A 21233-nucleotide genomic window follows, 5' to 3' on the forward strand; every position below is an offset into this window, starting at 1 on the left:
GTGTTCCCAACACAAAAAAGAAATGTAACTATGTGACACAGTAGAAGTGTTAGCTAATGCTACTGTAAGTTATATTGCAACATATATTGTACATTTCAAACATGCATAATGTTAAATTATTGATATTTCAATTTTAGAAAAACAGAGAAGTTTACCCAGTGCAAATTACCTTCTTCCAAGTATCAACAGTCCACACCCCTCTAGTATCCACCTGCTCTTAGTCACTCTCTAGTGACTTAACTCAGGTAGTTCTCTGACATTTTGTTCACAACTTATAGTTGTTATCTGTGCGAGGGTTGGGCCCACAGTAGCCACTCGGTCACTACCAGACCACAAATCTATTATAATATTAATTACATCCAAGGGTGACATTATTAAACACACTAAACAAAAAGCAAACAGCATAGTGACCCAAGGGAAAGATCTAAGGGATCCTGACCCCTTTCCCTGGTCCTTGCCAATGTCCAGAAGAGGCTATATGAGGTCTCAGCGATGACCCTGATCAGGTAAGGCTATTGAGAGACTAGATCTATGGATGATTTTATCTCTTTTCCCCATTATCCATGCTACAATATTGTAAGATTTTACTAACTAAAAATGAACAATTTAAAAACATCAAGGTTGTAGAGCCACAGCTGCTGGCAATCTATTCTAAAAACCAGAGAAGAAAAAATTCCCAAAATACAAAGTACTATGTTATGTGTACAGCAGAGGAGAACACACAGAATCCACTTAGAAGACCACACCACTAACCCCTTGGAAGGGTCAGCGATTTCTTTTCCAGCCACTGCTACTTAAAAGTTACCTAAACATCCTTCACAAGCTGGGAAGAACTAGTGCATCTGATCTTTGAGTGGGGCACGACATAAAGACTGGAAGAAATTCTAAGAACATTAAGGCCTGTACAAAGGTGTGGTACACTGCCTCTTGATTCAAAGAGGAAATGAGTAAAGGACATTTCACAATTTCAAGCATATATGCTAATGAGATGTCTAGTTTACCAATGTACAAAATCTATATTCTTTAGAAACATATTCACCAGATTTCAAAGGGGCTGATTCTGGTCCCATTAAAGGACCCTTTATGTCTTTTACTTTGTAGCATATTTTGTAGAACTATTTGACTTTTTAAGTTAGGTATACATTGAAAAAATGAATATTTGAAGAAAACAGAATGATAATTTTCTGGAAAACAGAGTTTGTATAATTCAAAGCACATACCTTGCAAATTTGTGCTGACTCAATACAAGTACATTGCCTCGGATTTCTGCTACAATTTTACTTTTATCCTCAGGACGACCATGCTCCAATACATGCTGGATTACATAATTTCCGTATTGATCCTATTTGAGGAACAACAAAAATAAAATCTATGTAAAATGAGTTCTGTGGGTTACCTAAATCCTTACATCTAATCAACACCTATCTTCCTGTAGTATGACGAGGGCTTACCTGAATGCTAATGAATACTTTTGAATTTTTAAAAATGGATAATGATCATTTTTCCCTGCCATTACAAAACAAGAACACATTCCCAGACAATAGACTATTTCTATATGCATTTACACTCAAAGGTCCTAGTTGGGTTCTTCATACAGTATTATACATAAAACTGTAGGCCTCCTCTTAAAATTTAAAAAAATTTTTTAAAGGGGGTTAGGTGGGAATAAAGAGCGATTTTGCTTCCTAGTAGAAATGTACAGATGGTTCACTGAACTTATCTATAACAAAGAGAAACTGGAAATAATATGTATGTCCAACAAAACAGACAACACCTACTTAAGTAACATCATAGGCATACAATACATATATTCACTCATCTAAAGTGAAAAGTACTTTGAGAGAATACATGCAAGGAACTCCAGTGGCAAAAATATCTGTAAGATAAAAAATTAAAAGTGTACAAAAATATTGTTTTTAAAAGTGCCACTGCCAAATGTGTTTGCTTCTGGATGGCAGGATTATGGATAATTTATTTTGTTTCATGGCTACTTACTGCACTTCCAAATTTTTCCACAATGAATATTTAATACATTCCCAATTTCATACCTCTCACCAAGTAAAAAGTAAACAACACACACTAACAAAAAAAAAGAAAAAAAAAATGCTTCAGTATACCAAATACTACATGTAGAAAGTTTTCAAACGGTTATTATGATATGGAATAAATTTTTAGTGGCAGAGCAAGAGAAGTATCAAAACATAGAAAGAAGAAATATAGCCTAATCTGCTTATTTCATCTGAAATGATGAAAATGAGACAAGAGAGAGTAAATGGCCTAGGGTGACTCAGCTAGGTAGTTCTCAACAGAGCGCCGACAGGCAGATCTCTTCGCTCCAGGGCCAGGGCTCTATTCATCACCCATAGTCATAAAACATAAACCAGGCAGGTATAAATGAAAACCAGTGCCCAAAAGCATCAATGGGCATTTAAACACATTAACATTAACCTCTTCTGGAACCTGTGCTGAGAAAACACACAAGCTCTGGGCCTGCACAAGCCCACAGGTGTTTGCAGTTACTCTACTGGCAACTCCACTACCTGTACAAGTTGCTCTGTGTGCTGGTGAAGCTCCTCTAAAATAGGGAGTGTCTGGTCAGGGAGACAGTGCTCCAGGATCCTCTGAATCACCCGGCAGCCATAAGGATGCGTGGACAAAGCAAATACCTGGGGCAGACAAACAGAAATAAGAAAGCCCAAAATGACAGTTGCCAGTTTTCAAGGCTTCAGTATTATATATATTATGTTATGTGTTACATAACTATATATATTACCATATACATATTATACATTATGTACAATTATCACAGTGACCCTGACAGTCATTACTGTCAGCAGAATAATGAGAAAACTAAAGCTCTTAGAATTTTATATAATGTGCTTACAGTCATACAGATAGTAAATGACAGAGCCAGGATTTTATTACCTAGTCAGAATCAAAAGCCCAAATTATAAACAGGGCATTTAAGTTCTCTCTAAAAATAATAAAACGTATATGTATGTGTGTATGAAAACCCACTGCTTAACTATCCTAGGAATTCATAAATGCACATAAATTCAGAGCTGTAAGGGACTTTCCCAAGAAGCCTAGACAGGATCAAAGAATCAGTCAAGGTCAGGAAAAACACAGGTAAGAGTTCACAGTGTCAAAAGACAGGGTTAAAAACAGGAAAAAAAAAAAAAAAAAGGCTGGCCTGAATGCTTTCACATAACCACACCACAACGTTCCAAATTTAACTGGGGTACTTTCCAGTAATAAGCAAGGGGAGTTTCCTCTTTTGTGGGGTCTGGAGCTGGATGATCACACAGGCATCAGATCCAAACTACCAGATCTCTACCCATCTCAACTCTGCCCTCTGCAGCTCAACAAAAGGGAGCAACTTGCACCCCTCAGATCTGTACCAAGAATGAGTACAGTAATGACAGGAAAAATAACAACAGCTAACAATTAGATGTTTACCAAGTATCACTCACCATACTGCCTTATGTGTGGTTTTATATATGCAGCGTTATGAGTACAACTGCACACGTACACAGTACAGTGTGAGACCCTGCTCCATTTTAGCTTTATAAAAATGCTAAAAACCCGCAGTCTGAGACGAACTGACTTATTTCACTCAACGTTATGTTTCAAATATTTACTTATAATTCTATGGGCTTCTGCAGTTTACTCTGGATAGCTATATAGTACATTGGATAAGTGTATGAGTTTGGTTTTTTTTGTCCAACCCTCTGTTGATGGACATCTAGGTTATTTAGTGTTTTCCTATTAGGAAAATAATACTTCTGTAAACACGTCTGAATATGTCTCGTGGTGTACATGTGCAAATGTTTCACCAGGTACACACTTAAGCCAGGAGTGCTAAATCACAGGAAATATGAGAACTCAGAGAGGCAATAGTAAATTATTTTCCAAAATAGTTGTGCTAACATCTACTCCTACCAGCAGTGTATCAGATCCCATATTCCTGCCAGCACACAGCAACAGATAGAGACCAGTCTATCACTTATGGCTATATTTTCTATTTTCCTGATTGCTAATGCAATTATTTTTTCCTATACCTACTGACAATTTGTATTTCTTATGCCTTTTCAAGCTTTTGGCCCATTTTTGCACTAATCTATGTTGTTGTCTTTGATAACATGAGTCTTTATATATTCTTCATAATTATTATATAGCTATCAATTCTTTGGCAGTCTTGAAAATATTCTCTTCCATTAATCCTTTATTTTCTTTGCTGTATACTTTGATAAACATAAGATCTTAATTTTAAAGTAAACATATCTTTTTTTCATTAACTCAGAAAATCTTAACACCCCCTGGGTTCCCATCTGTATAAGCATGCCCCCTTTTATTGCGTTTCATTTTATTGTGCTTTGCAGATACTGCATTTTTTACAAATGGAAGGTTTGTGGCAGCCCTGTGTTGAGCAAGTTGACTGGCACCATTTTTCAACAGAATTTGCTCATTTGGTATGTCTGTGTCACATTTTGGTAATTCTCAATTTCCAGTATTTCAAATTTTTCATTATCATTATATTTGTTATAATGATCTATCATCAGTGATATGACTCCTACTGAAGCTCAGATGATAGTTAGCATTTTTTGGCAATAAAATATTTTTAAATTAAGGTATATATGTTGTGGTTTTTTAGATATATACTATTGCACACTTCAGAGCCCAAAGTATAGTATAGACATAACTTTTACATGCACCGGGAAACTAAAAGATTAATTTGACTCACTTTATTGCAGAGGGCTGGAATTGAACCTGGAGTATCTCTGAGATATGCCTGTAATTTATTTAACCACTGCCATCATTGAAAAACCCCAAATCCTAAACAATGCAAAAATCCACTTTGATATAGGCTTAGCAGTACACATGACTGCACCTATTAATCTACTTGGTAGTTCACATTCTTTTTCCCTTAAAAAAAAAAAATCACATCTCCAAGAAGGAATTATGTTTTACTCGTTTCACATAATTTAGGAGGGTATGAGGATGTTGTTTTATGGCAAATGAAATTAACGACAATAGCCAATTATGGGACAGTTATGGAAAACCCATGGCATAAGAAAACATCAACTCTGCTTGGAAGCGGATGCTCAAGAGCATAGAGGCTCTTACACCATACAGGTGAACAGCCAAAATTAGAAGCTCTCTCTGGTTGTGTGGCTACTTAACAGAGTTCAAACAAACCTGATCACCCCCCATTAAGAAAAAAAGTTAAACAAGAAGTACCTTGTTATTTTAAAGATATATTAACGCATAACCTACAAGATTAGTTCTATAAATGACCTGACTTTTAAACTGTGATAAAAACTTTAAAATAGCAAGATAAATAGCATTTAATCGAAGGAAAAATATTATTCTTCAAATATAAGATTTAATCTTAACTCTGATGACAGTGTCTCATCCCAACATGAGCAGGTAAGATGGAGAGAAGATCTCAAACAATTAAGGGAAAAGGCATGGATATACAGAGATAGGTACCTGACACCACTGAATAGAATTGCTATTTATTGTAGTCTAAAATACACACAGCACTAGAGAACATCCACAAATCCTATCCTGTTCTCTGCTCACAATGAAATACCCATAAATTTGTTTTCCGTATTTCTTTCCTAAGTCACTTACCTGCCCCTTAAATGCATCGATGATAAACTGCAAAGACTGGGGCTGCACACACTCAATGCATTTCTGAACCACGTGATTACCATTCTGGTCTTTCACACACTTCAGGACATGGCCGTCTAGTTCCCGAACCATCTCATTCTATTGGAGACAAGAAAAGAAAGCACCACCAGAATCACAGCGAGCAAACACCTGGGCAATTGCGTTCTCCTTAACAAACGTGAAAGCACTGATCAGGGAATCCATGGTAATGAAAGGGGAACAACTCAGTTATGGCACTGTGACAACAACATAATGGCAACAAATGACAACAGTTTTTCCACATGTTAACCAATTTCCTGCAAGAGTAATCAGTCTAAAAGAAAGTACTATAACCTGCAAAAGACTTCTGGGAGTCTGCAAAAATGTAGAGAAATAGAAAGGAGCTTATATCAAGTACACTGTATTAGAAAATTTCACATACAATTTCATCATGTTTTTATCTTGACAACCTTTTATGGTACATAATATTAACAATACAGGTTAATCTATAGCTTACTCCAGGCATACCTCTCAGTGCTTAAACATGTTTTGACTCAACAAATTCTTATAACAATCCTATGCACTGGACACTCTTACAGATGAGGTAACCAAGGCACAAATTAAATGACATAATCACAGACCCAGGGCTGCCATGGTTCAAACCCGAGCAACCTGGCTCCTGTGTATGGTAGGTAGAACAGTGGGTCAGTAAACCAACTGTGAATGACATACTACCTTACACACCTCCTCCATCACTTTCAATGAAGAAATTTACCCTGAGAGGTTAAGTAACATACTTAAGACTATAGACAAGTGACTGAATGAGAATTCTAAGCCCAGGTCTGTGACTCCAACACGGCATTTCTGCCAGGCCAGTGACTGCAATGTCGGTGGGAATGGTACTCTCATTAACTCTCAGTTAATGAGAAGTGTCCAAATTCAGAGAACACAGAAGACCGGACACGAATGTGTATTGTGTAAAGAGAATGAGTAGAGGGGACAGATAAATATACTGGTATTGTGACTGGATCCCTTCCCCAAAACTCACTGCCTCAGGTCTCGGTATCTTGAAGATGAATACCTGGTACGATAGTTTGGCCCTTGTACCTGCTGCCGTAACCAATCTCTGAATATCAGCTCTACTGTGCTGACTCTAAATTTATGGTGAAACTACAAGCCAGTTTAAAATGGTGACATATATTAATGCAATGCTTTAAGTCTCTCAGATGTTGAGTAAGTCAAAGCAATTAAGAGATTTTCTAATTAAAGAAATTCAAGACTACAATGCCAGGAGCTAAACAAGCAAAAGACAATAGACTCAGGAAATTTCCCTAAAGCAGTCAAGTACCAGAAAAGATTTATTCTGAAAATATAATTATGGGAATGATAGAGAAAGAATGATGCCTATATATAATGGTGCACTTATAACCAAAATGAAGGAGAGGTGGCTTTCCCAAATATTTTGTTGAGACCAAAAGGTAAAAACTCTACCAGAAATGAGTTAACTCCACCATAATAAACCTGCACCTAAAAACAGTAAATTATCCACAGCAGTAAGAGAGAAGTTCAGGCTCAGAACAAGGTATCACAGAGAATCCAGCCCAGAAAATAATATACAGAAATACAGGGAAGAAAGAACAATAGCTTGGGAGAATAGGAAAGGAAATAAAAAACAACTACAATGTAGCCACCCAATCAGAAGACAGTAAAATCTGAAAAGCTGGATATAAAAGCAATGATTTATCATGATCATGGGAGGGGACAAAGATGAGAACAATACCTGGGACACTGTAATATTCCTGCTTTCTCTGAGCAAGTGGGCATTACCATCAAAAAAAGGTAAGAAATTTTCATGTTCAAAAGAAACAAAAAACTAAAAAGGAAAGATTCAACCATTACATTTCTACCCATGAAAATCCCAAGGAAAATCAAAGTGAATTACAAATTTTAGAAGAAAACTAAAAGGAGTAGCTTCACCCCTGCACCTAACTTCTTCCATATAACACTGTTTTATTTGCTGCATCTCCAGTTCTGAACATGAACCAATGAACTCCACACGTACCTGTGTGTCTCTAACATTCCCTCTGCCTCCAGCAGCGCCACCTGTGAGTCTCACACCTTTCAGGACTCTGGACTCCCCCAGCCTTCCACTGCCATGGCCAACACCAGCATGGTGTTTTGTTGTGTCTTGTTTTGAACTGGAGGTGGTGAGTGCCTCATCTGGCTCAGAACTTGAGTCCATAACAAAGATTTCTCATTACCGAACTTTGTTCTCATTACCGAACTTTGTTCTCAGTGAGGGCAAGCGGTTCATCACTGCCAGACCATGACCAACCTCTTCATTGAGTTCAAAGCCCAAAGGCTGAGGGTTCAAATCAGAAGCACCCTGAGGCTCACGGCCCTGCCCGGCACAAACACAGGGGCAGCGCACCTCCTGTGGGCTCATTTTGCTTCCTGGGCCCCGTGGTCTGTGTGGGGCTGGCTCAACCTGCTCCGTGACTGTTCTGGAAGCTGTGGCCTCCCTCAGGTGTGTTCTGTCAGCTCCCACTCACAGCACCTAACAGTTCAGATTTCTGTCACTTTTCTCCTGTCTACCTCCTCCTTAGGCCTGGTCTTCTCTCCTGCAAAGCCTCCCCTCAGACTCAGGGAACGTGCTCTCACACGCTCTCCACTGCCTTCCGTCACCCTTTCCCACTGTGCTCTGGAGCAGTCATCAGCTTCAGTCACCTCTGTGCTGGCGTCTGGCACACAGTGGGCATCAGGATCATGGGCCAGGCACTATACTGGGCTGGCACTATACTGGGCTGGCCCTCATTCAGTAAAAGCAGACAGAATGAGAGGAAGTGAAGGAAAATAGCAGGGGGTTGGATAAAGGTTTGGTTTGTTGAAGTGGTCAGTTCAGGATGAAGAAAATGACAACTTAGTATTTTACCTGCTTCAATGCTTGCCAAACAAAAAACTCTCCTATAAAATTGCACCTACTTATTAAGACTAAATTCTGGTCAACAAGAAATGTTAAACCACCAGTTTTCACACAGGACACTTGATCCACTATGTACAGTTACAAAATTAAATGGAACAGTCCATGCTCGCCATGCACAGAAAGGCAGCCACAAGCATCAAAGAAAAACTGTAAAGCTAAAGACTGACAAATTTACAGGGTTCACTACATATACCATGGCAAAACATCAAACACCAAGAGAAAAGTTAAAGTGGAAACTTACAATTACCTGCTGGTCTGAAGGAATAAATTCAAGAGCTTTCTGGATAACACGGCAGCCGTACATCTGCAGTGCCAATGACAGGACATGGCCTCGAATCCGTTCTGCCAAAGCCAGCTTCTGTTCAAGGCTGCCAAACTAGACATAACGTGAGGGCGGACACCATTAATTAGGTGGAAGAAAGGAAGCCAGAGAAAGCAAAGCGTTCATTATTCTGTGTCAACCACTGGCACAACTTCTGTTAGCCCTGTCACCTACGAAGAACTAACCAAACCTTTTGTTTAAAAAACTTTGGCTTCTTCAAGCCAAGAGTTCTCAGCTTCTGATTATTAGTTCTGAGGAACTCTTTTTAATGTTGAAAATTTTCTCATTTTTGATGTCCAACAGTAGTAATTTGACTATTAATAGCTACTAAACAACTTATATAATTTCTCAAACTGCCATTTGTTAATATTAATAAATATATATAATCTATTAATTATAAGAGCATTTACATTTATTCTAAAAATAACAATCAACATGGGTGACATTGTTTATTAAGGTTTTAGACAATGTCTACGGAAAACTCAAGGTCTTTTTGCAGCCCAGATGATCTACAGCTCTCAGGTATCTACAGCCTGCAAGTTGAAAAGCTCTTCCATCTACATGAAGTTTAAGACAAAGAACATATGGACACTCTGTTTTGAATTAAGTGTTCTATATCCAAGAACTGATATTGTCTAGTTATACAAGGCAACAGAATAAGAGGTGGAGGGGGGAGTTAGCAGAATCAAGAGGTATGGCTATGTCAAATTATAACTCTTCCTAGAATGATTCTGCACCCCTGGCTTTTAATTTTCATTTGGATTGCATAATCATGAGACTGGAGGAGACTTAAATAATCAGCTTGCCCAAAACACTCATTTGTCATACAAGAGAACTAAAGTCCAGGGACATTCTCTAGGCCAGGGAAGTTCTCTAGCTTGTCCTGAATCATACAGTTATAATCCATGGTTCATTCTGACACCCCTAGCTGCATTAACCTCTGGAGCTGGAGAGCTCTATATTTTTATATCTGTGACAAAATGGTGGTGAAAAGATAAAAAATACAAGAGTCATGTTTAAGTTGATTTCTTAAGGTATATTGCTAGAAAATTCAGTCAGAAAACTTTAGTCTTTATGAAAAAATTTGGGAAGACAAAGGCTGTGAGTGAGCCATTTTTTACTCTTCATACAAATCAAACAAATTAAGATACAAGAAACTTGGAAATTTCTTTTGTCTGGAGGCAGGTGATATGCAGAGCTCCAGCATTTTCCTGCTATACCAGATTCTTCATCCCAATGATTCATTCCTTTCTGGCTTTATAACTTGGGGTTGCTGACACCGGTGTACCAGGGCTACAACAGGAGGCAAAAAAATCCCTGCCTTTCTGGCATTTTGGTTTAGTAGGGAAAACAAGACATTAATCCAACAATCTCAATAATCCTTTCCAAAGATGATGATGAGTGGACATTATTCACATCAACAGAGTAAAATAAGGAACAAAGGCTGAAGGATCACCCAAGAAGAAGCATTTAACAATCCTCACAGCTATAGTTTATCATGAAAAATACTAGAGATGATGTTCAAAAATAATTCTCTAGGAATCCTAAAAACAAAAATTCTTTTTTTCAGAACACTTCATTGTATCCTGCTAAAATTATCTCACAAGGATTATCTCCTCCAAAACTGACATGTTTGGTGAAACTATTGTAACAATCAGAAATAATGGGCTGAATCCTAAACAGGGACAATGGTTCTTCAAACACATTTCTAAAACAGACGCATCATTTGCTTGGGCATTAATTTAAACAATGCATTGCTGCTAATGACTTGGAGAAGCATTCAAAAGCTCTTCAGGATGACCATATATACACTTCATTTTGAGGACTGGCATAAGACAGCAATTCTAAAAAATAGCTAATGAAAATCAAAATGCTGTGGAGATTCTCTAGTCAAAGGATAGAAAGAACAAAGACTTACTTCAAAGAACTTCTGAATGACATAATTTCCAAATACATCAACCATTAGCTGATAAGCGGCCTGGAGGATTTCATTGAAAACAAGCTGGCGCTCAGCTGGTGTGGCCCGCTCTAATTTCAGCTGAATGAATCTGAAGTACAAAGTAAAAAGGGCAATCACAGCATTTTAAGACACTTGCAAATAAATAAGGATTAGCTCAATTTATATAATGTTATCAGTTCTGAAACTACAGGTATGTATGTGCAGGTGTATACACACAAATACAAATAGTGTTATTTAAATGAATCACTTGGCTCACTTAATTGAAGAATTTCTGAAAAGGGAAAAAAACTATATTGCAAAGTATCCCCTAACTTACCTGAGCTTTTAGAAGAATATTTAAATGTCAGTGTATTTCATTACAGTAGGACATAACATACAAATTGTACTTATGTGAGGTGTTGAGAGGGAGCTGAAAAGGGGGGGTAGGAAAAGAGGAGGAAATGAAGACAGGCACAGGGCGAACTTCTGACCAGTCCCACGTCAATGAACTCAGAGCTATGGTCCTTACTGCATGCTTTAAGTCGGACTGATGTAAAGCAGTATTCACTAATGATGTGGAATAGTGCTATACATGTCTGCACTGTCTTCTCAAGTAGTAGCTACTCAGTTTGCTATTTGTTTTTAGTTCAGGTGACTATTATCTGAAAAATCATGCTGACTCTCAATTTGATCTACAGGATCCAAATATGAGAAATCCTTGCCCAGTTAGCAAGCTAGCAGCACTTAAGGGGTGTTAAGTTCTTCAGAAGCTGTTTCAGTGGGCAAAGTGAGAGAAAAAGAAAGAAACAAATCAGAAAGAAGAGGTCACCAAAATTATGCTTCTCCCCCAGGACAAGGGTCCCTTTCTGTGAAGCCACTGGCACAGCCAAACAGGGAGGGGTAGCCTAAGATAAACTGTGTTCTGTAACACCTTCTTCTCCGTCACCTCTATGCAGACTTTCCTTTCTAGAGTGGAACAACAAAGAAAAGTGGTGGAATGTCTTATTCCTGAATAGCAGAGAACCAAACTTATATTTGAATAATGTCTCTTGAGAATAAGATTCTTAATAGTGACTAAAGTAGCAAGTATGTGCATATCTTTGTGTGTTTCTGTTTCTTAAACTGTAGACATTCTGTGAAGTTCTCATGAACTAGTACCATCGGGGTAATCTTTCAGAAAGGAATAAAGGTTTGTTTTAATCATATGATCCGGATTACTAAATGGCTCTTTTCAATCACTTTTATATCTGGTGTCCCTCAAATCCATGTCCCTCTGAAATAAATAAGGACATTAAGAGGCAAACTTCATTTAATTATTGTATGGCAACTTACTGTATACCTTATCTGCAGCACAGAACTTAAAGCACTGAGACTTCAGTTACCTTAACTGCCCAAGCCAAGTCCTCACCTGGACCCATGCTGGTCTTGGGAAAATTCCATTATATGCCCAGCAATCTCCCGCAGTTGTAAATTGGGGTACCGGTTATTTCGAAAATCTTCTAAAAGCCTGCTCCTGCCAGAGGGCATGACATCAGACATTCCATATCGCAAACGAGAGGAAGAAAAAAGGGTGCTGCTGGGGCTGAAGAGGCTGGAGGCACTACTCGCACTTCGGTACTTGGCTTCAGCGCCTGGAGCAGCAGAGATGTATCTTCCACTGCCATTCGTGAGTCCTCCTGTTGGTTACAGAACAGGAGAACTCAAGACTCATTCTTAAGCCACTTTGTTCAAGAGAGGAAAAAGCATCCCACACATGAAAGCCTGCATCACTTCTGATTTCAATTCTGTTGCTTTTGTGCTAAAATTTAGTTCTATTAGTGCCACAACTTTCATTAAGGCCAACTTACCAAGCTGGAAGGAAACTTTTGCACAAAGTTTTAGTGGAGAATGCTTTTAACCACTGACAGAAGATGGGTAGCAACAATGGAGCAATAATTGGTATAGCCCTTGGTAAGTAAAGTGATCCCGAAAGTGCCCTGCTGTGTGAACCAGCACCTGAGCACCAGGAATCAGAAAACACAAAATGCACAGACTTCAGTAATTTCCGACTCTGAGCTCTGTGGCAATTCCTGTCATTAGTGAATAAACCTCCCACTCACATATGAAACTCTTCCCCAAATCACACCCCCCCCAAAAAAATAAGGGTACCTGGATTAGTCTATTTCATATAGGGGGTCCCCAAAAAAGCTTTGAGGGAATGGTTTTCCACTAAATAAAAATCTGAAAATCACTAAGCACCCCAAAATCACTGAGGATTAAACATAAGGGGTTAAAAAAGAAAGGACATGCTTTGAAATGGAAGGTTTCAAGCACTTTATCAGGAATGGGCAGCTCGTTATTAACACCTTCTACTGGGACAAAGCCTGAAAAGACTGCAGCAGCTTAGCTGCAACCTGCATGCCACTGATACTGCTGTTTTGACTGATGACAAGGGAATAATTGTGAATCACTAAAGAACAGATGAAATAAAGGTAAGACAAAAAGGCTTATCAAAATGTAAAGTAGAGTAACAAATTTTAATGTACATATTTTTAATATTCTTTGTTTATAATGACGGATTTTTTAAACTTTAAATTGCACTATAAAAAGGATGTGAAGTCTTTGTTTCCCCCCCTCACTCCTGTTAAACAAAAAAGCAAAGTATGTAACAAAGATCACATAAACCACAAAGAGTACAGATGAGTAATAGTTCAGGAGAAAAGTCACCAACACAAACTGTTCACAGACATCTTCATGTGTTTTAATACATGTCTGGTTTGAACCAAGTTTAATTAATGGTAGCTACAAAAAGACATCCAGCTTGGCTTTCTCCAGAGATTTCTAGGGCCCATCTTCAAAGGTCTGGATCTCAGTGACACTGATGGAACCAAAAATGGCTCAAAGTTAAAACCTGCAAAACATTTACCGAGCATTTCTTCTATACCAGGATCTGTGCTAGAAGTATTTCATATATACTTCCTATTGAATTCTCACTGGAATTTCAGAAAAGTAGTTTTTAAAGTCCATTTATGTAACAGAAAATTAAGGCCCAAAGAGGTGAAATGCTCATCTAAAGATATAAAACCCAAGATTGCCAAGGCCAGAATCTGACACAGGACTCTAACTACAGAGTCAATGTCCCTGCAATGATAACTACATGAGACTCATTTTCATACTCAGTAATATAAAGCTTTCGTGTTCTAAAGGACAGCTATTCTTGTCAAATTCTACAATATTTCTAATCCAAATGATAAACGTTTCTTTAAAGAAGGGATGAGATGAAGGTTATTAAGAAAAGAGAGAACTGTGAGAATATATTCATAAATGACAGATTCAATAAAGGGTTGACATCCAAAATATATAAAGAGATCACACACCTCAACAAATAAAAAGCAAATAATCCAATAAAAAAATGGGCACAGGAATCAGAGAAGGCACACAGTGGATCTCTGGCATCTTGCTGCACTGATGGACAGTGACTGCATGGGGTATGGGTGGAGACTTGATAATATGGGTAAATGTAGTAACCACATTGTTTTTTCATGTGAAACCTTCATAAGAGTGTACATCAATCATGCCTTAATAAAAAATTAAAAAAATAAAAATGGGCACAGGATCTGAACAGACACTTCTCCAAAGAAGAAATTCAAATAGCCAACAGACACATGAAAAGATGCTCCACATCGCTAATCATCAGGGAAATGCAAATTAAAACCATAATGAGATATCACCTCACACCAGTAAGGATGGCCAACATCCAAAAGACAAAAAACAACAAATGTTGGCGTCGATGTGGAGAAAGGGGAACCCTCCTACACTGTTGGTGGGAATGTAAATTAGCTCAACCATTGTGGAAAGCAGTATGGAGGTTCCTCAAAAAACTCAAAATAGAAATATCACTTGACCCAGGAATTCCACTCTTAGGAATTTACCCTAAGAATGCAGCACTCCAGTTTGAAAAAGACATATGCACTCCTATGTTTATAGCAGCACTATTTACAATAGCCAAGAAATGGAAACAACCTAAGTGTCCATCAGTAGATGAATGGATAAAGAAGATAGGGTACATATACACAATGGAATATTATTCAGCCATAAGAAGAAAAGAAATCCTACCATTTGCAACAACATGGATGGAGCTAGAGGGTATTATGCTCAGTGAATTAAGCCAAGCGGAGAAAGACAAGTATCAAATGATTTCACCCATCTGTGGAATATAACAACAAAGAAAAAACTGAAGGAACAAAACAGCAGCAGGCTCACAGAACCCAAGAATGGACTAACCGTTACCAAAGGGAAAGGGACTGGGGAGGATGGGTGGGAAGGGAGGGATAAGGGGGAAAATGGGGCATTACGAATAGCACGCATAATGTAGGGGGGTGGGGACATGGGGAGGGTGGTATATACAGAGAGGACAAGTAATGATTCTATAGCATCTTACTATGTTGATGGACAGTGACTGTAATAGGGTATATGGGGGGGACTTGATAATGGGGGGAGTCTAGAAACCATAATGTTGTTCAAGTAATTGTACATTAACCATATCAAAATAAAAAAAAAGAAAAGAAAAGAAAAGAGAGAACAGTAGCCATACGGCTGTTCTTTGTTCCATTTCAGAAACAATTCTTTCTTCTCTGACTTGAGACTGGGGGAAGTGGGCAAAGAAGTAGTAGCCAACTAAAATCAGCAGGTACCGGGAGAGTGTGTTAACAGCAAGGAACATGCTTAAGAAGAAAGGATGGTACAAACACACAAAGTTTTAAAAAACAAGTTAACCTAAAATTCATATGGAACCACAAAAGACGCCAAATAGCCAGAGCAATCCTGAGAAGGAAGAATAAAGCTGGGGGGATTATGCTCCCCAACTTCAAGTCCTACTACAAAGCCACAGTAATGAAGACAATTTGGTACTGGCACAAGAACAGAACCACAGACCAATGGAACAGACCAGAGAGCCCTAATATAAAACCAACCATATATGGTCAATTAATATATGATAAAGGAGCCATGGGGAAATGACAGCCTCTTTAACAGCTGGTGTTGGCAAAACTGGACAGTTACATGTCAGAGAATGAAACTGGATCATTGTCTAACCCCATACACAAAAGTAAATTTGAAATGGATCAAAGACCTGAATTTAAGTCATGAAACCATAAAACTCTCAGAAGACAACATAGGCAAAAATCTCCTGAATATAAACATGAGCAACTTCTTCCTGAACGCATCTCCTCGGGCAAGGGAAACAAAAGTGAAAATGAACACATGGACTATATCAAGCTAAAAAGCTTCTGTACAGCAAAGGACACCATCAGCAGAACAAAAAGGCATCCTACAGTATGGGAGAATATATTTGTAAATGACATATACGACAAGGAGTTAACATCCAAAATATATAAAGAACTTACAGGCCTCAACACCCTAAAAGCAAATAACCTGATTAACAAATGGGCAGAGGATATAGAGACAATTCTCCAAAGAAGAAATTCAGATGGCCAACAGACACATGAAAAGATGCTCCACATCACTAATCATCAGGGAAAAGCAAATTAAAACCACAATGAGATATCACCTCACACCAGTTAGGATGGCCAGCATCGAAAAGACTAAGAACAACAAATGCTGGCAAGGATGTGGAGAAAGGGGAATCCTCTTATACTGCTGGTGGGAATGTAAACTAGTTCAACCATTGTGGAAAACAGTATGGAGGTTCCTCAAAAAACTCAAAATAGAAATACCATCTGACCCGGGAATCCCACTCCTTGGGATTTACCCAAAGAATACAACTTCTCAGATTCAAAAAGACATAAGCACCTCTATGTTTATCACAGCACTATTTACAATAGCCAAGATATGGAAGCAACCTAAGTGTCCATCAGTAGATGAATGGATAAAGAAGAAGTGATACATATACACAATAGAATACTATTCAGCCATAAGAAAGAAACAAATCCTACCATTTACAACAACATGGATGAAGCTAGAGGATATTATGCTCAGTGAAATAAGCCAGGCGGAGAAACACATGTGCCAAATGATTTCCCTCATCTGTGGAGTATAACAACGAAGCAAAGCTGAAGGAACAAAACAGCAGCAGACTCACAGACTCCAAGAAGGGACCAGTGGTTACCAAAGGGGAGGGGTGAGGGAGGGAGGGTGGGGAGGGAGGGAGAAGGGGATTGAAGGGTATTATGACTGGCACACATGGTTGGGGGGGGGGTTCATGGGGAAGACAGTACAGCACAGAGAAGGCAAATATTGAATCTGTGGCATCTTACTACACTGATGGACTTTGCATTACTGACTGCAATGAGTTATGTATGGGTGGGGACTTGATAATATGGTAAATGTAGTAAACCACATTGTTTTTTCATGTGAGACCTTCATAAGAGTGTGCATCAATAATACCTTAATAAAAATTTTTAAAGAAAAAAAAAAAAGTTAGAGGCTATTTAAGAACCTGATCACTAACAAAGCCACTTAGGGAAAAGTAACAAATCAACAGAGAAAGAGAACCAAACTCCTAAGAGGCCTGACAAACATCCACATTAACATGGAAGGTAGCCAGGTCCTTAGTGACAAGGGTGAATAACAGAAACTAACTCTGACTACTCTACCTCTATATTTTCAGTTAAATAAGCCAATAAATACACTTACTACAAGTGTCATTGAGATAGCTCAGATGATGGTTAGCACTTTTTAGCAATAAAATATTTTTAATTAAGTTATATACATTGCTATTTTTTAGACATAATGCCATTGCACACTTAATAAACTACAATATAGTATAAACCTAACTTTTATATGCATTGGGGAACCAAAAGATTGATCTAGAACTAAACACATAATATTTCCAGGGTATACCTGTATTCCATCCTCTTGTTATGTGGAATATTTTCATTCATTTGCTTTTCGTACTCACAGATCTAACAGATGCCTAGTGGGCAAAGCCCTGACTGATTTCTTCACCTTAAAGTAAAAATTCCCAAGGTCCCCAACATCAGGCTCTGTATTTAATTAACACAGGCAGAGCCAATATTGCTCACCAAATGTTTATATAACAGGTTCTCCCCAATCCATTCCCTAATATCACAGCAGGCAGCCCCAAATAAGAATAAGCCTAAGATCGTCTTTAATGTGTATATGGAGTCCAAAGTAAGTTCATTTTCACATGGTTGTGTTTTACAGATGGCCAGTCACTTTCAGAGAACCAGAGAAGAAATCACAAAATACCTGCATTTCCATTTAAAATGAAGAAGTACCTAAAGGCACACACACAACTGACTACCAACCTGAACTTAATACAGTTTACTGAACAATAAATTAAAACCATCTACTGCAGTACAGACAGGGACAGAGAAAGCCATTTTTTTGGTTTGAACATTACTTTTCTTAAAGGACTAAAACATACAACCTTGAATTTAAAGTACAGAAATAATCCATTTTAAGAAGACACGAAATTTATCATGGTAATAAAACTAAATGCTTGCATTCTTTTGCCTGGACAGATATGAACTTTTGAGCCCATTTTTATTTTATTTCAATACCATGGGAATCAACAAGCAAAATACTTTTTTTCCAGGGTACATTAAAAAGCTAGGGTCACTGACCATGTGCATAATAATGTATCTGCAAATGGCCATACTACCCAAAGCAATCTACAGATTCAGTGCAATCCCTATCAAAATACGAACAGCGTTTTTCACAGAACTAGAGCAAATAATCCTAAATTTGTATGGAACCACTAAAAACCATGAATAGCCAAAGCAATTCCTGAAAAAGAATAAAGCTGGGGATATCATAATCCCTGATTTCAAACAACACTACAAAGCTACCGTTTATTTTATAAAACAAGTACAGTACTGACAGCAAAACAATGGAACAGAATAGGCAACACAGAAATAAACCCACCCCTGTATGGTCAATTAATATATGACAAAGGAGAACATGCAACGGGGGAAAGATACTCTCTTCAATAAATGGTGCTGGGAAGACTGGATGGCTATACACACAAAAAAGAAACTGGATTACTGTCTAATTCCATACACAAAAATATACTCAAAATGGATCAAAGGCTAAAATATAAGACCTGAAACATAATACTCCTAAAAGAAAACACAGGCTGTAAACTATTTGGCATTATTAACTTTTTCTGGATATTATCTCCACACACAAGGGAAAGAAAAGCAAAAACAAACAACTGGAACCACATCTAACTAAAAGCTTCTGCACAGCAAAGGAAACCATCAACAAAATGAAAAGGCAACCTACTGAATGTGAGAAGATATTTGCAAATGGTATCTCTGATAAGGGGCTAACACCCAAAATATATAAAGAACTCATACAACTCAACACCCTAAAAAAAAACCAATTTAAAAATGGGCAGAGGAACTGAATAGACATTTTCCCAAAGAAGTCACACAGAAGGTCAAAAGACATGAAAAGATGCTCAACACCATTAATCATCAGGGAAGTACAAATCAAAACCACAATGAGGTATCACCTCACTCTAGCCAGAGTGGCTAATATTAACAAGACAAGAAATAACAAGTGTTGGCAAGGATATGGAGAAAAGGGAATTCTTATACACAATGGTGGGAATGTAAATTGGTGCAGCCACTATGGAAAGCAGTATGGAGCTTTCTCAAAAAAACTAAAACTATAAATACTAGTAATTCTATTTGAGTATCTACCAAAGAAAAGAAAATCACTAATTTGAAAATTCATATGCACTCATGTTTATCAAAGCATTATTTACAATAGCAAAGCTATGGAACAACCTAATCATCTGTCAAGAGATAAATGGATAAAGAAGTGTGGTATCTATCTATGATGGTATATTACTCAACCATAAAAAAGAATTAAATCTTGCCACTTGAGACAACATGGATGGACCTAAAGGGTATTAGGCTGAGTGAAATAGAGGAGACAAATACCACATGATTTCACTTATATGTGGAATCTAAAAAGCAAAACAAACAGAAAACAAAAACAGGCTCATAAACATAGGTAACTGGTCATTGCCAGAGGGGAGCCCGGTGGAGGAATGGGTGATACAGGTGAAGGGGAAAAAAACTAGTGAGAATGTTTGATATCTGAGTGATGGTTACACATGTCAAAATTCAGCTACACATGTCAAAATTCAACCAGCTCTATGCTAAGATTTGTGTATTTTATGTACCTTAATTTGGTACGTAAATTTATGTAGGAAATACCTTATGGAAAAGAAATGCTATAGAAATAGACATCTGAGTAGTTCCCACCTGCTTGGGTACAACATGTCATATTCTCTTTACCAGCGTAAATTCTTAATAAATATGTTCCACATTAAAAAGTAATAAAGTGAGGCGGAGCCAAGATGGCAGCGTGAGTAGGACAGTGGGAATCTCCTCCCAAAAACATATATATTTTTGAAAATACAACAAATACAATTATCCCTAAAAGAGAGACCAGAAGACACAGGACAACAGCCAGACTATATCCACACCTGTGAGAACCCAGCGCCTGGTGAAAAGGGTAAGATACAAGCAGCAGCCCGGCGGGACCCGAGCGCCCCTCACCCCAGCGACCGGCCGGAGGAGAGGAGTCGGAGCGGGGAGGGAGAGGGAGCCCAGGACTGCTAAACACCCAGCCCTAGCCATCTGCACCAGAGTGCAGACACAGTGCATGTGTGGGGTGCTGGAAACCAGGGAAGCAGGACAGTAAGACCTATGAGCGGGTCCCGCAGCTGGCGCCTCTGGGACAAAGAAAAGCGAGTGCTTTTTGAAAGTCTTAAAGGGACAGGGACCCACAACTGGACGGAAGCATCCCAGGTCACAGTCCAGCAGCTGGAAATTCCAGGGAACTCCGGGCGCACTAACCCCCTGGGCAACAGCTCTGAGACCCCTCACGGAGGTAAACAGCCAAACAGCCCCCCCCCCCCCCACCGTCCATTACCCCTCCAGGGCCCCGCCATAGCAGAGCAGCAGCCTGAGGCTGGCCACGCCCACAGCAAGGGAGCTTCCTCCATACCAGCCGGGCAAGATACAGAGACTCAGTCTACACGCAATTGCCCAACACAAGCCACTCGAGGTCGCAGTTGTACCAGAAAAGAAAGGCCAGGAGCAAGCGGAAAAACTCTTGGCTCTCCCAGCTGACACACGAGTCAATAGCACACCACTGCACCTATCAACATGAAAAGGCAAAAAAATTTGATCCAGACAAGACTAACCCAGACATCTTCGACATCTTCTACATCTTCCCCTGAGAAGAAACCTGGGGAGATAGATTTAACCAATCTTCCTGAAAAAGAATTCAAAACAGAAGTCATAACCATGCTGATGAACTTGCAGAGAAATATGCAAGAACTAAGGAGGGAG

General features: G+C 38.6%; 1 protein-coding gene and 1 non-coding gene across 16 annotated transcripts in view; both read right to left on the reverse strand.

Moving 5' to 3' along the window:
- Positions 1-21233, reverse strand: part of PUM1 (pumilio RNA binding family member 1) — a 142851-nt gene that overhangs the window by 7965 nt on the left and 113653 nt on the right. For 9 of the 15 annotated variants that reach the window (XM_036885137.2, XM_036885145.2, XM_036885149.2 and 6 more), the window contains 6 exons: positions 12308-12575; positions 10879-11008; positions 8880-9014; positions 5638-5775; positions 2541-2666; positions 1221-1342 (listed from right to left, as the gene is read on the reverse strand). In XM_036885137.2, coding sequence (XP_036741032.2) covers positions 1221-1342; positions 2541-2666; positions 5638-5775; positions 8880-9014; positions 10879-11008; positions 12308-12575 — 919 coding nt within the window. The remainder of the gene's footprint in view (positions 1-1220; positions 1343-2540; positions 2667-5637; positions 5776-8879; positions 9015-10878; positions 11009-12307; positions 12576-21233) is intronic. The other 6 variants (XM_036885147.2, XM_036885146.2, XM_057499921.1 and 3 more) reach the window with 1 other exon arrangement.
- LOC118912357 (small nucleolar RNA SNORD103/SNORD85) lies at positions 7875-7979 on the reverse strand. The gene has a single exon (XR_005024780.1). It is a non-coding gene; the product is annotated as a small nucleolar RNA SNORD103/SNORD85 (small nucleolar RNA).

This window comes from Manis pentadactyla, chromosome 4 (assembly GCF_030020395.1).
Source record: "Manis pentadactyla isolate mManPen7 chromosome 4, mManPen7.hap1, whole genome shotgun sequence".
Taxonomy (NCBI): domain Eukaryota; kingdom Metazoa; phylum Chordata; class Mammalia; order Pholidota; family Manidae; genus Manis; species Manis pentadactyla.